The 13,610-nt window shown below is 43.6% G+C and overlaps 1 protein-coding gene across 7 annotated transcripts; it reads left to right on the top strand.

The window, feature by feature from the left end:
* The first annotated feature begins 115 nt into the window (after positions 1 to 115).
* Positions 116 to 13,247, top strand: LOC136781374 (uncharacterized protein CG45076-like). 7 transcript variants are annotated; one of them, XM_066740262.1, is made up of 12 exons: positions 118 to 367; positions 6,134 to 6,169; positions 6,512 to 6,760; positions 7,266 to 7,354; positions 7,430 to 7,719; positions 9,797 to 9,835; positions 9,994 to 10,038; positions 10,142 to 10,336; positions 10,690 to 10,762; positions 10,839 to 11,054; positions 11,505 to 11,754; positions 11,828 to 13,247. In XM_066740262.1, the coding sequence occupies exons 1-12, from the start codon at positions 293 to 295 to the stop codon at positions 12,281 to 12,283; spliced, it is 2,013 nt and encodes a 670-aa protein (XP_066596359.1). In that variant the 5' UTR covers positions 118 to 292; the 3' UTR covers positions 12,284 to 13,247. The 7 variants fall into 7 exon arrangements, with proteins under 7 accessions (XP_066596375.1, XP_066596359.1, XP_066596366.1 ...); XM_066740269.1 differs by having other exon boundaries at positions 119 to 367; positions 6,512 to 6,748; XM_066740278.1 differs by lacking the exon at positions 6,134 to 6,169 and having other exon boundaries at positions 116 to 367.
* The last annotated feature ends 363 nt before the right edge of the window (positions 13,248 to 13,610 follow it).

A 13,610-nucleotide genomic window follows, 5' to 3' on the forward strand; every position in this document is an offset into this window, starting at 1 on the left:
CGCGTTTGAAATATACGTGTGGGTGTGAAATTTTGGGGGTCGTGGCTTGGAAAGAAAAGAGGAGGGGTGAACTGAACAGGAGGGACGAATGAAGTAGCAGAGAGAGGAGAGCAGGAGAGAATACCAGAAGAGAATCTGTGAGGGCAACAGAACCGTACGAACTCCCATCGCGGCCGCATCAGCCGGTCTTTTCGCCAGTGGTGCCATCCGAAAATACACAAGCAGTTTCGCGAACCGAGAACCCTTACGACTTTGTCAATTCAACGCAGAGAAAAAAAAGCTACTGGCAAAAATGGTTTACGAGAGTGACTTCTACACAACCCGACGACCCTACTCGCGGCCGCTCGTCTCGTCTTACAGCATCTCGGTTAGTATACATAGTAGAGGCTTGTGACAAAACGCGAAATTCACTACATGTCTTAATATTAATGTTTTGCTAAATGGCACTAACGACCACAGTGTAAGAGCCCGTGTGACATGGAAACACCCTAGCACAACTTTGAATCCCAAAACACGAGTATCAACGTTTCGCTTACGTTTACCCTCTGTAAGTTGACCAATTAACTTTAAAAGGCATTGTGTACCGTACGTCATCTGGTTCCCGCGTTAACTGTCTGGTTAATTCCGTTGTATCTGAGCGAAACGTTGGTACCCATAGTTTTTTTTTTCGTGCAATTTAATCAGCAAGCCCTGATTCAGATAATCTTACGAACTCGATCAACGACAGAGCCAAAAGCGATCAGTGTGGTAAGAGTCCTTGGGAGCTTCCGGATATTTTTTGGTGGCTGTTGATAGATCGAATTCGATGAAAAAGTCTCTACTTCCACACTGTACTCGTCATTAAACTACTATTACTACTACTACCGCCACTACTACCTCTTTTTACTACTACCGCTACTACTACTACTACTACTACCACTGTCACTACCAGTTTCTTTATACTCTCTTGAACTTGGGGGAAAAGCCGTGCACTCGGTGTCTCAGTAAGGATATAGGTTATCCTAAAATTTCTTATCGAGGAAGATTCAGCCTCGAGCGATTCGCGAGGTACGCCGATTTTTCACGAAAGCCAAAATCGGTGTCCAGATTCCACACGAAACCGTCATTTTGTTTTTCTCTCTCCATCTGTACACGTACTGCCCCCTCCCCCCTTGTTTACCAGTATTTTTGTTTGTGAAATTTTGTTACACCAAATGTAAATAAAACGTATGGCATTGAGCAGCTGTTACACAATATTTACGTTCTGTTATGCCAGTGTCTATTTTCAAATGTAAATAAGAGAATTGTGTTTCAAAAATAAACCGTAGGTTTTGTTTAACAAAAACTCTGCATGCTAGCGATGGAACAATTTCTGTATTTCAACGAAACATCGACGCTGAGAAGGAACTTGGTTGGCTGCTTATCTAGGCCCGCTATAATTTGGAAACTTTATAAATACAGTGAGGATAGGACAACGGGGTCAGAAGGGAAAGCTATTAGTAGCGTTGCAAACAATTTTCCGGGAGTCGGAGTGTTAAACTTAGAAGCCATACGAGCCGAGGAATTTTGGATCTCGAGCCAGAAAAATGAATTTGCACGGATATTGCCGGACCAGTTTGGGCAGCAATGACTTCTGCGCGATTCTTTTCTCGCGCTATAGTACTACACCGAAAGTACACGGCGAGCAAGAAGAATCTCGAAGGTGGAGCTGCGAGCGAAGTTGAAGATTCTCGTGAGATTATCGAAGAAATCGAAGCGTTGGACGAGAAGGACCGTTGTTGAAATTCCAAGGGTTCCGGATGGAATCCATGATCCGGTTATCGATGAGAATTTCCTGCTGAAGTTGGCTAGAGGGAAGCCGAGGCCGCGGTGTTGCGTTACTCTGTCCTAATTTAGACCGCTGAAGCACCGGGACGGGACGACTCGCTCCCACCACCCGAAGAGTTTTCGTCGCTACGGAAATTCATACGGCGCAGATGCTGTAATTTGTGCCTCGCCGCCATGGCTGCTCGCCATCTTCGCTTTCGACATAACCTCCGCTCTCGCTTGAAAACCCCCCCTAATCTCCCCCCTAATTTTAACCAGACCTTTCACCCTGATCAGACTTTACATAGAAATTTATCATTTACTCTAGTTTAGATCAATGACTAATCACGATTCTAAGAATCGCTTTGGCAAAATCTCGAATACCAAACGTGTCGTCGGGAAGCTATAAATTCGCGTGTAAACACGTGCAGGTGCGAGATTGGAATGCGCGGGGGTGCCCCGCGACTCGCGCTGGCATTCCGTTTGGTATTTCCGTATAAGTGTAAGAGAGAAAGAGATGTTAAATTATTAATCCAAGCGTTTGACGAAATTGCACGATGATCTTCGTGACACGCAGACTTTGCTGGGATGGTTTATCTTAGCTCTGAGGTCTGAGGCAAGTTGGAAAGTAGGTAGAGTCGTTTAATGATGATACGTAGGAGACTCTGAATAGCATTTTAAGAGCAAAGAACGAAGATTGATTAATATATAATTAGCCGATGGAGGGTGCGAGCCGAAGAAGCGAGTAGTGCAGGTAGTACGAGTGATGTGGTGGAGGAGCAAGTGTGGAAGTGAGAATCTCTCATTGAGAAAGAGACACGCAGGAGGAGTACTTAGGGCAAATCCCGATAAGAGTGGATCGTTGCAGAAGCAAGAGACGTTCCCCTGGGAGAAAGTACCATTCGTGCCACGTCCATCCCTGGTCCCAGAGCCGTTCACCGTTTGGGGTCGTAAGCAGCAAGACCCTAGAAAAGAGTTCTATCAGTACGTCACTCTGAAGGACAAGGAGGGAGTGGTACGTGGGAAGAACGTCGCCAAAGAAGAGCACACTCGTAGGCTGATCGAGGGTGGTGCAGTTTCCAAGGTCAACCTGGATGCCTCGGCAGAATTGGCGGCCAGGGGCCACGTGTTCGAGAGGGGAGTCCTCGCGAGACAACCTGGTGCTCAGAGACACGCCTATGGACCAGCAACTGGCCGCACGAAAATCCTCTGGGCCCTCGAGAAGCCCTCCTGGTACAGGTTCTAACGACCTTCGAAGGCGAACCTGAAATACAACGAACCCCTTTATAATTATTACACTCGTATAAACATTATATACACTCTTTTACTCGAATCAATATACCATCTACCTTCTCTAATGTACAAAGACACTATTTGTAATATCTTGGAATATTCGCCTGGGAAACGACCTTGAGATGTGAACCTGGAAACGAAATAATCTCTTCACAATTGTCACACTTGTATCACATACATTTGTACTCGAATTAAATTACAACCTACCTTCTCCGTTGGACGAAGATACAATTTGTAAAATCTTGGAATATTCGCCTGGGAGTTTTTCTACATCCCGTATATAAATATAAATAAAGGAACTGTTGCGGTGCGGATCCCACACGAATATTCAAAGGTTAATAACGAACATTAATATAATCTTGGCAATCCCAGCGTTGGGAATAGTGTTGAAATAAAGTTTTGATAGATGCTGTACTGTGTATACGTGTTTTGGCACATCTTTCATCATCAAAGAACTCGAGGAAGAGCAAAGCACTCTGCGCACCCTTCCGCTTCTAGACCTCAGAGCACCCTACAATTTTTCATCCCTTATCGTGAGCATCTCGCTTCGTGTACAAATGGAGATTGAACAAAGCATGGTTATTTATATATATATATAGTAATCTCGCACGGAGTCCAGAGTGAGGTCCGCTAGCAGCGATCTTATGGGAATTTCTATATAGAATGAGACACCGAGAGTCTCCTCTCAAGGGGGAGATTTATCGGTACAAAACTAAGAGACGACTCTATACACGTGACTGGTGTTTCTTGGCAAGGGCAGCAAGAAAATTGCTCAATGTTGCGTTCCAAGTGTCCTGAATATCTCAGCAAGGAGACGTTATTAATGCATACGAAACTGCTTTACGTTTATAATTGGGTCGCACGTTGTGTGTCTAGAGATAGATCGATGCCGATCCCATTAGAGAATCCATCCAGCAAAATCCATGTCTCACCATAACGTAATATTTCTTCCCCAATGTACATGTATATATATATATATATATTCCATCCCACCGAGGCTAGCCTGAGAAATTATCACGCTCGTAGTTTATACGTTTGGTTCTTTATTTTCGTCACGGATTGATCGAGAATAAGTGGCGGGTACGGGGCACGCAGACTTGGCATTGAAAGGGTGGAAAACGCGGTCAGACGAGACGAAAATAGCGGCACGTCAGTGAAATGACGTTTGCAAGGCTGAAGGTGTGCGAAATAATTCCAGGCTCGTCGAGGCATCCCTCCCTCGCCATTGATTACGAATTTTCCAAAAATTCTAGTGCACGGGTCATTCTCCAAAACTCATTAATTTCTCGGAGGAGCATGCGAGCGAAGAGGCCCGATAAGTAGGTTTAAGCATGTTAATTAATCCAGTGATCTTAATGGCAAACACTCTCGCACTCTTTTGGATCCTCTGTATATTTTCCCTGCCCCTTCACCCTCTCTCTACATTTTTCCTCAACCCCCCTTCAAAACACTTTTCTTATACAAGACTGAAAATGTGTGAAATAATTCCAAACTCGTCCAGGAATTCCTCCCTTCAACATTAATTACAATTTTCCAAAATTTGTATACTACATAACTAATTGCCCAAAATTCATTAATTTCTTGGTGCAACGAAGAGCTCCTACAAGTAGGTTTAAGCATGATAATTAACCCAGTGATCTTAATGGCAAACACTCTCGCACTCTTTTAGATCCTCTTTCTCTATTTTTCCTACCCCCTCACCCTCTCTTTTCACCTTTCTCAACCTCCACTACCTTCATTTATAACTTGTAACAGCCTACGTGCTATAATCTATAATATATATACACATATAAATATATGTACACTAATGTGCTCAACCTGGATAGCCGCCAGCTCTTGTGAGTCTTTAGCACGACCATTTTTTTTTCGTCAAACTTTGTGCCAGCCAAAGCAGATCAAAGCATCGTTTCGTCGTTCGAGGCTCCAGGTTTCTCTATAAAAAATATATATTCATACAGTAATTTTCAATTCAAACATGACTAAAGTAGAAAGAAAAAAATGAAAGATACCGGAAACTCGTAGGAAGGATGGTTTGATCTGGTCGATCTTTGGGGAGATTCTCGAAAATGGTTGAAACGTTGTACAACCCCGAATCTAGACACCCCGGCACTACGTGGTGCGCGACTATCCGGATACGGGGATGAGATCGGCCCAGGAGCAGTACAGCTACTCGTACACGAATAGCAGCAGCACTAGCTCATCCTCGTTGGACCCGTACAGTCGGCGTCCACAGAGAACGAGCCACACCGAGGAGAGCGTCGTTAAAAGGGAGAGCGGCCCATACGGATCCTACTCCACCGAGAGATCCTCAAGATCGACATCCGGCGGCGGCCCCGGCGGTTATCGATCCTCCTACGAGACCCACACTTCCGGTCGTTTACCCGGTGGTACCAGTTATCGTCATTTCTCCTATCGCGTTTAATAAAAATACACCCACCCCTCCCCCTATCCCTCTTGCACTTTTGCTTCTAACCAATCTTACCCCTGCTCTATTAGCGTTTCTTCTTGGATAACAAAACGATCTTTCACTCCCCCCCCCCCCTCCCTCTATTATTAATACAATTGTGAGTGCTACGGATTTTTTCACGTTTTACTTATAGTAGATTAAGCTAGTATTTATCTCAACTGAACTGTCTTATTCTCCAAGACGCGGTTGCTTATAGTATATTTATATACATATATAGTTTCTTGGACGAATTTTCAAGTAGACAAGCTTTTTTATAATAGGACTTTGTGTTGCATTTAAACGTAGTAAAGCTTTGGATTATTTAAAGTGCGAGTGCTCCGGCGTATCTGGAGGCTTTTCAGTATGTAGAAGAATGCAGGAACCGAAGTGGGGAACGGCACGATTACAGTCTTAGACACACAACGTTCTGGATTAGTCTAGGGACACGTTTCTCTGTTTCCTTAAGCGGAAGTTTATTGTATGACTAAAGATTTGAGACATCGGAGCACTAACCGAGTGTTCTTATTCTTTCTATTCTATTCTGCCTCCCATGTGACTCCTCCCCCACCGCCGCCGGATCAATCTCTGCCAATCCAATACGATAATCAGGGCCCTGCCGTTATTCCATTATCAACGCTCATTCAGGTAAGCGAAATTAGAGTTCAATAGTGCTGTGTACAGACAAATTCGAGATGCTTCAAAAATTCTTGTAACGCTTTTGCTCGTTCATTCTGCTCTAACGATCGCTTTGCTGGTATAATAACAAACTTCACCACCATCATCATCATCATCATCAGCGGCATATCATTTTGGGGAACGCTCGTTTCTAACATCGGAGAGCTGTGCTGTTAATATCTACTGTAGCGAGCTTGGCTGCGCTTGGAAGACTCACGTGGGATTTCATGGATCATTAAATAATTCATGCGAAGAATCGCGAGTTTTTTTTGTGTTCGAGCAACAAAGAGTAAAGCACAGATTGCTCCCCAGTTGAGATCCTCGCCTTACATGCCATACGTGGCTCACAAGAGGCTCGTCACCATAGTCCATACACCCGTGCACAGCGTGCCGTACAGCGTTTATCACGCGGGCGAGCTGATACCGATAAGAGTTCGCTCGCGAGTCAGACCGTCGATTCTCGCAGCTGAACTCGCAAGGATACGTTCTCTGCCAAGGCCAACCTACGTCTCTCATCTCGAAAGGTTCCTTAACTCCAAGGACAACATCGTAAGTTTTTCGGTAAAATACACTTTCTATATTGCTCCTCTTCTTCTGCTTCGTCTTCATCTGCATTCCAATCATCTCACTCTTCGTTCTTCTCACGCCTTATCAACTCTAAAGGGAAACCAGCGATAATTACCTTGCTAAGTATCATTCATTTAATTACTTTTTACCACTACTACTACTTCTTCTTCTTCATCATCATCATCATCATCATCAAACGATCAATCGTTGCAAAATCGTAAAGAGAAATAATCAGCTGAGCCATAATCTCATCTTCGATCATCAAATTCTGACATCTATTTTTGTTCTTCATCCGAAAATCTTGATCTTTCAATAAAGTTGTATCGTGGAAGCGGAATTCAGAAGAAATTTTTGTAAGAATTTCTGTAATACTGAAAAACAACGAGAATGAATTACACGTTTATATAAATATATGTAAATTCTTGGAAATAAATAAAAACTTGGGTTGGTATATAAAATGTTACTTTTCGTATACTAAAAGTTGTCTCGTTCCTCACAGTATTTTGACGACGAGGCCAGGGAGATTCGTGCCAGGGTCGACTCCCTTCTTCGCAGAATCCACGTTTACGTACCTCGTGCTTCTCCCAGGTAATATCGAAGATTTTGGTTGGAGCGAAAAAATTCTTCAAGACTCTAACCGTAAAGATTTGTCTTCTGCTTCAGTGATTTTGCCGAGGAAATCGTACCGGAACGACTGCGGTGTGGCGATTACGTTCACCGGCTGCTTTCCGGAAGAAACAACACGAAAAAGGACCTCGATGCGCTTTCTTGGTACGAGGTGCCCGACAGGGCTGACTTCGGTAACCTGGCCTGTGTCAAGTACGTCGCTGGCAAGCCCCATTCGGTTAGAAGGCCTTATTACAAGGTCGCTGACCTTCGACCCTCTGACATTAAGAACGACGTCAATTTCCTCAGCTACTACAGCAAAAACCGCCAGGCTGCAGCCAACGCCTGTAAGTAGGAAAATCCATCCCCTCGATAGAACAAGAGAAATACCATCGTTTAATTAAGATAAATCTTGTGTATATTTCGGAGATGTGATTTTCTCGAAAATAAAAACAAACAACACAGACACGTAGCAGACACAACATACCACGTTTACCTTTACACGAAACACCTATGTAGATATATGTTTATGTACACTTGCAAGGAAAAATCGATATCCATGTTTATTTTGGTTTTTGCAAAGTAATTCCAACTGATTGTTATATGTTTTCCTTGCAAGAGACGAAGGGAGGAATCGAAAGAATTAGATCTGTAGGAGAAAAAACGGCCTCGCGACGCCGTAGTGTGCATCTTATTTTGGTTTTTGTCCCTGGCTCGTTTCACTGTCTATTTTGATTTTTTTCTGGATTTGACAACACTCTGTTCACACACACTGTCTGGGTATTTTTGTTGTGCGCAATCACGTGTGCTTATCTTATTTTTGCTGTTTTTTTTCCTCGTTCGTTGTAGTCTCCTCCTCTATTGTACCTGACTATCTTTTTTCTCTCTTTTTTGTGTCCTTTTTTCGTAAACAATTCTCTGTTGTTGCCTCTCTGTTTACTGTGCCTAATTACGTAGCGACGTCGGCCACTGGCGCAAAACGATCAAGATATAAATATGATAAAACGAAGCGAGATCGAGAAAGAGAAAGAAACAGAGAAAGAGGGTGGGGGAGTGAGAGAGTGAGAGAGAGAGAGAGAAAGAGAAAAAATAAGGATATAAGTGAAAAATAGAGGAACGAAGGAAAAAGAAAATTTTAATTTTTTATGTTTAATTATGTAAGAGATTGAGAAAGAGAGAAAAAAAGAGAAACCCGAGAGAGAAGCGAAATAAAGGGGACGAGCGAATGAAGGAAAAGCGAGAAATAAAGGGGAATGCGCGCGAGGCACAAGAGGTTTCGGTCGGAAGGACCAGGACGAACAGTGGACACGCACAAGTTTTTCGTCAAAAACGCGGGAATTTCGATGGGGAAAAAGAATGGCACGAGTCCTGGAACTTTTGTGAAAATTTGCAGGCAAGGGTTGGAGGGACCGGGTGCCGGAACTCTACGAGGATCCGACGAAAGCCAAGAAGGGAGACGACGAGGAGGAGGAGGGGGAAGAGTAGCACGGGGATTCACCGAACGAGTGGCGACATCTACGCACAATCGTCTCGGACTATCTACCACGCCAATCCATTCTCTGATTCGCGCGACCAATAGTACAAAACGATACATAAAACCATCCAAAAAACACCCTGCACCACGGATCAGATGAACTTTGCGCGTTCCCCAATATAAATACCACACAAACACACAGACACCAGTGCACCCATTGATTTCTCGCGAGGGACTGCTCTCGTGATTACAAAACTCGCAAACCCTTCTAATTCAATACGTAAATTTTCTTAGGACTTACTAAAAAGGACGAAACGGAATATTGATTTGCCCGAACAAACAAACATACGAAAAGAAAGAAAAACAAAACAAGAGTTGAAAATAAATAATGTCCGTTGTAGAAAGTTGGATGTTTCATTATCTCCTGCATAGACCATTAAGTCCACGGCCTAAAGCATAGGCTTTTCATTTATATGAGGTAAGCTTATTACTTGCGTGCTTTCTAATTCCATAATCAATCCCGTTCAAAACTCCGTTCTAATCCTACAAGAGCGAGAAGAACCGTTACGAGGATTTATCCCTTTTTGGATCACTCACATATATAAATCTTAACGATAATCTTGCCGTAACCACATAAGTCTTTGGTCAAATCAAGGACAGACTTCGCGACGAAGGAGCATCATCGAATCACGCACATTAATCCTCTGGTTTCTATTGGATGAGCAATAAACAAGAATAAGAGCAAATAAGACTCGAATCTGCATAAATCAATCAAGGGTGAATATTAACACTGTGCTTTCAAGTTTTGCTGCGTCCTTGTTCACATCTATCACGCCCCCCTGTATCTGCACTGGCTTCTAACCTTACTTTATTTTTTTCTCCGGTTAAAAGCACATAATGCCTGCGACTGAACTCGTAGTTCTCATGTTCTTCTTTCATGTTTTCCACAGCACCGGGTCAACCGATGACGGAAAGAGAGCTCAGGAAAGGTTAGGATCACAACTGGATTAGTCCTTTTAAAGACTCGATCAATCAGCTAGCTAGACACTATTAGAGAGCATTTTGTAAATCGCGTTGTTTACATTTTATAGTTAACCGGCAGCGGAGAATTGGTCGGTTAATAATAAAAATGTTAATCTAATTTTAGCCCGCGCTTTAGAAACCGAGTACAGTGCTGCCACGCCGAAGAAAGGTAAGATTCGCTAACTGGTCATGATGGATAGAGTATACAATATGGACTAATAAGTCTGGTTAACACGAGTAGTGGTCGATGTATATCTTCCATGTTCGCTTAGCTCCCGAAGCGAAACAGGAAGCGGTAGTGGAACCGGTGAAAGAGCCAGAACCGGTGAGAGAACCAGAACCGGAAGCTGAGCCAGAACCGGAAGTGCAGCCAGAACCAGAACCAGAACCGGAAACGGTTCAGGAGGCACCAGCCGAGAAAAAGAAAGAGAAGAAGTCGAAAAAGCACAAGGACAAGGAAGAGGATGGTATGTATCGACGGGATAATCATCGACCGTGAAAAAAGCTTCTATAGAAAAAGAGTGGTAAAATTGCGACAAGGAACCAATTCGCAAATGAGAGTAACGAAAGCTTCTGCACGATCATCTGATGGCCCGAGTCGTCTTCAATGTTGTTTCTTAACGATAACCCACCGTATTCCTCGATGTGTCTCTCGTTGGTAGATTTCGAAATTCGTTGTGTGTACTCGTATTGTAAAATAATAATAACAGTCTGTACAGTGTAATAAATTTATTAGAAGAACATATACAAACAAAATTATACATTTGATTGGTTAGCTGTTGGAGCAGCCGTAATTAAACGTTTGTTTTATCGATTTTAGTGAGGAAAGCGGATAAGGAAGAGGTTTTGAAAGCCGCTGGTCGAGCTCTCGCGAAGCAGGCAGCAGAGGCCTTGTAAGTACCATTAGAAAATTCTCTTTCTACAGAATCGAGAAGAGTTGTCGAAGATTAATTTCGGTTTGTTCGACAGGTATGAGGAAGAGAGGCAGAAGAAAGCGGATGAAGAGCGACTGGCGATGGAGTTGGAAGAGCAGAAAGCTTGGGAGGCGTTGAAGTTGGCTCAGGAAATGCGAGAACGCGCCGAGGAAATAAACGAGCAGGAACGGAGGGAGGCCGAGAGAAAAGCAGAGGAGGAAAAACTGGAAGAGGAGCACCGAGAAGCTGAAAGGATCGCGCGGGAAGAGAGGTACTTTACCTGATGGAATTGTAACGTCTATTTTGAAGAAATGAGAAATAAAAAAGAGGGTGGGAGGCTTGACGTGCGAGGTGCATTGGAAATAACAAGAAAAAGAAAACAAAGTGAATAATTGTTTGACGCGATGGATCTGACTCGAAGCATACAAAATTAGTTCATGAGTAATGGAGGAAACAGCTGGTGAAGCGGAGCGAGAGTAAATAATACGGAAGGCTCTTGGAATGTTCACTGAGAGTCTTTCTTGGGTAGAGGGGGGGGGGGGTGACATTAAGCTAATAAAGGCCACTGGAAGGAGTGATGCCATGAACGGTCAGAATAGGTTAGGTTAATTGACGAAGAGACGCACTCGTCTTCGAGAGGAGGGTCCGAGTGACACCGTAAATTATATTATTGCGAATAAAATCACCAATCGAATGCTACAGAGTGTGATTTATATTTCAGGGAGGCTGCAGAGGCTGCTGTGGCTGCAGCGGAGGCAGCTGAGGAGGAACGAATCGCAATCGAAAAATCGTTGGAGGAACAGAGCAAACGTCAGGAATTGGAGGCAACGAAATTAGCTGAAGTGGCTGCGGCAGCTGACGTTACTGAAGAGCCTAAAGTTTGCGAGGATGAACCAGCCGATGTCGAAGAGATAACTGATCAGGAGAGGGAGGAGAAACCATACGAGGTCATCACGCAGGAGGATACTAAGGTAAAGTGATGAAAAGGAGGAAATATTTTTAATTGGAGGGAATAAAATAAGAAAGAGATTTTATAATTTATAGGTGGAGGAGGAGAACGTTTGCGCTGAAGAAGAACCAAAGGATTGCTGCAACGAGCCGTTGATAGAGGAGCACGAGGGGATTCACTCGGTGGTTGTTGACGATAACGCGACGGTCGAAGATGAGCCACAAGTCGAGGAGGCTGTCGTGGTAACGGAAGAAAAGGAGGTAGTGGAGGAGGAGGAAAAGAAGGCCGTCGAGGAGGAAGTAGCGATCGAGGAGGAAGCAGCGATTGAGGAAGAAATAACGCAAGAAGAGGCTGCAGCTGCACCGGAAGTTGCTACGGATGCTGAAGAAGAGTCGGCTGCTGATGGAGGCGAGCAGTCAGTGACGATCGAGGTGACAGAGGAGCAGGAGGAACACATCGACGCTGCCCCCGTGGCCAACGATGAACCTGCAATGACCCTTGACGAACCGGAAGTCGAGGAAGAATTCAGCTGGGGCGACCAGGACTCGTAATTCATCCGACTCGTTCGTTCCCTCCTTCTCCCCCTCGTCATTTACGGTGACTTGGTATTTGTGAACGAGGAGGTGGGGGAGGAGGACGTAATGCACGAAGAAGTTGCATCGGCGGAGGAAGTTGCTGTTGATTATGAGGAAGAATCGGTTGTCGAAGATCGGCAACTTTTTCTCATTATACTTCGCTCGTTGTTATTGTTGTTATTATTGTTATTATTTTGCGTAAATGGGATAATCCCGGGTTTTTTGGTTCACCAAGGAGCTTTCTCCGGGGCTTTTACGTCAGCTTGAACAAACGATCGTTGCTTCAAGCGTGACCAGGTCCTCTGGATTTTCCACGATCGACCCTCATCGATCATTCAACGACCAATCGAGTTGTCTTTGTAACTGCGCGTGGCATGCGATGCTTCTCTTATTTAAACTTTACTGTGAATAAACAGTCCCTCATTTGGCAACCTTTTTATCGATGTACTTGCGATTCTTCAGGGTCTGCCGTTCTTCTTCTTCTTTCGTTTCACTGAACAGAGAAACCCAGGGAAGATTTATTTCTACTCTAATTTTGTGTATTTGTTATAAGCGCACACGCACACACACACATACATATATACATACTTTTTGATCGTAGTATTATTTATTGTAAACGAGCGTGAGAGAAAATGAATTTTAATAATGATTGTAATGATTCGTATAAGAATACTTATCGCCAGAATGGATTTAGCGTTATTTATAAGTCGATACGCGAAGCTACGAAAGAGCTCCGATAGCCGCAAACACTCGCACGTTGTATTATGTGATAAGCAAATCACCTAGATACAAAAAACGCATTGCACACACCCACGAATAAATGTTAATTCTACTCATCTTTCTATATTCTAGCACTATGCATATACGTAGCGTGCACTTTATTCACAAAACGCCTTCTTTTTATCTATTGTATAACAATAAATCAAATAGAACAAAAGTACAGGAATTGCGCACTTGATTAGTCGCTCCCATCAATTTTTTAAAAGTTAAACCGATCAACGTAGAAAAGATTAATGCGCCGGATTTACCACGTGTATACACAATGTGCTTCGTATTGAGAATTTCATCGGTGAACGTAACCGTTCTATTTTTAAGGGCTGCACGATGCATTTTATATTTCCGCAATTCGTGGCGAGCAATTTTCTACGGTTCGATGTAAACAGTCGATTAAGCACGCGATGAAAACCGCGATACGCGCTGAAACAATAATAAGTAGCTATAGCTCGAGAGCAATAAATATTTCCTCTCCTCAAGCTTAAGTGAACGCTGAGGTTGTTGAAAGTCGTCGAGAGTCGGTCTTGAA

The sequence above is a fragment of the Prorops nasuta genome, unplaced genomic scaffold (assembly GCF_024137725.1).
Source record: "Prorops nasuta isolate Cenicafe-Biocafe unplaced genomic scaffold, Cenicafe_Pnas_1.2 PNAS00002, whole genome shotgun sequence".
NCBI classification, from domain to species: Eukaryota; Metazoa; Arthropoda; class Insecta; order Hymenoptera; family Bethylidae; genus Prorops; species Prorops nasuta.

Bases quoted from the DNA above. Each gene is read 5' to 3' on its own strand.
- LOC136781374 (XM_066740244.1), top strand. From the start codon at position 6,005: ATGACTAAAGATTTGAGACATCGGAGCACTAACCGAGTGTTCTTATTC. The intron at 6,761-7,265 runs GTAAAATACACT...CGTTCCTCACAG, and splicing joins ACAACATCGTAAGTTTTTCG to TATTTTGACGACGAGGCCAG. The intron at 10,337-10,689 runs GTATGTATCGAC...TATCGATTTTAG, and splicing joins CAAGGACAAGGAAGAGGATG to TGAGGAAAGCGGATAAGGAA.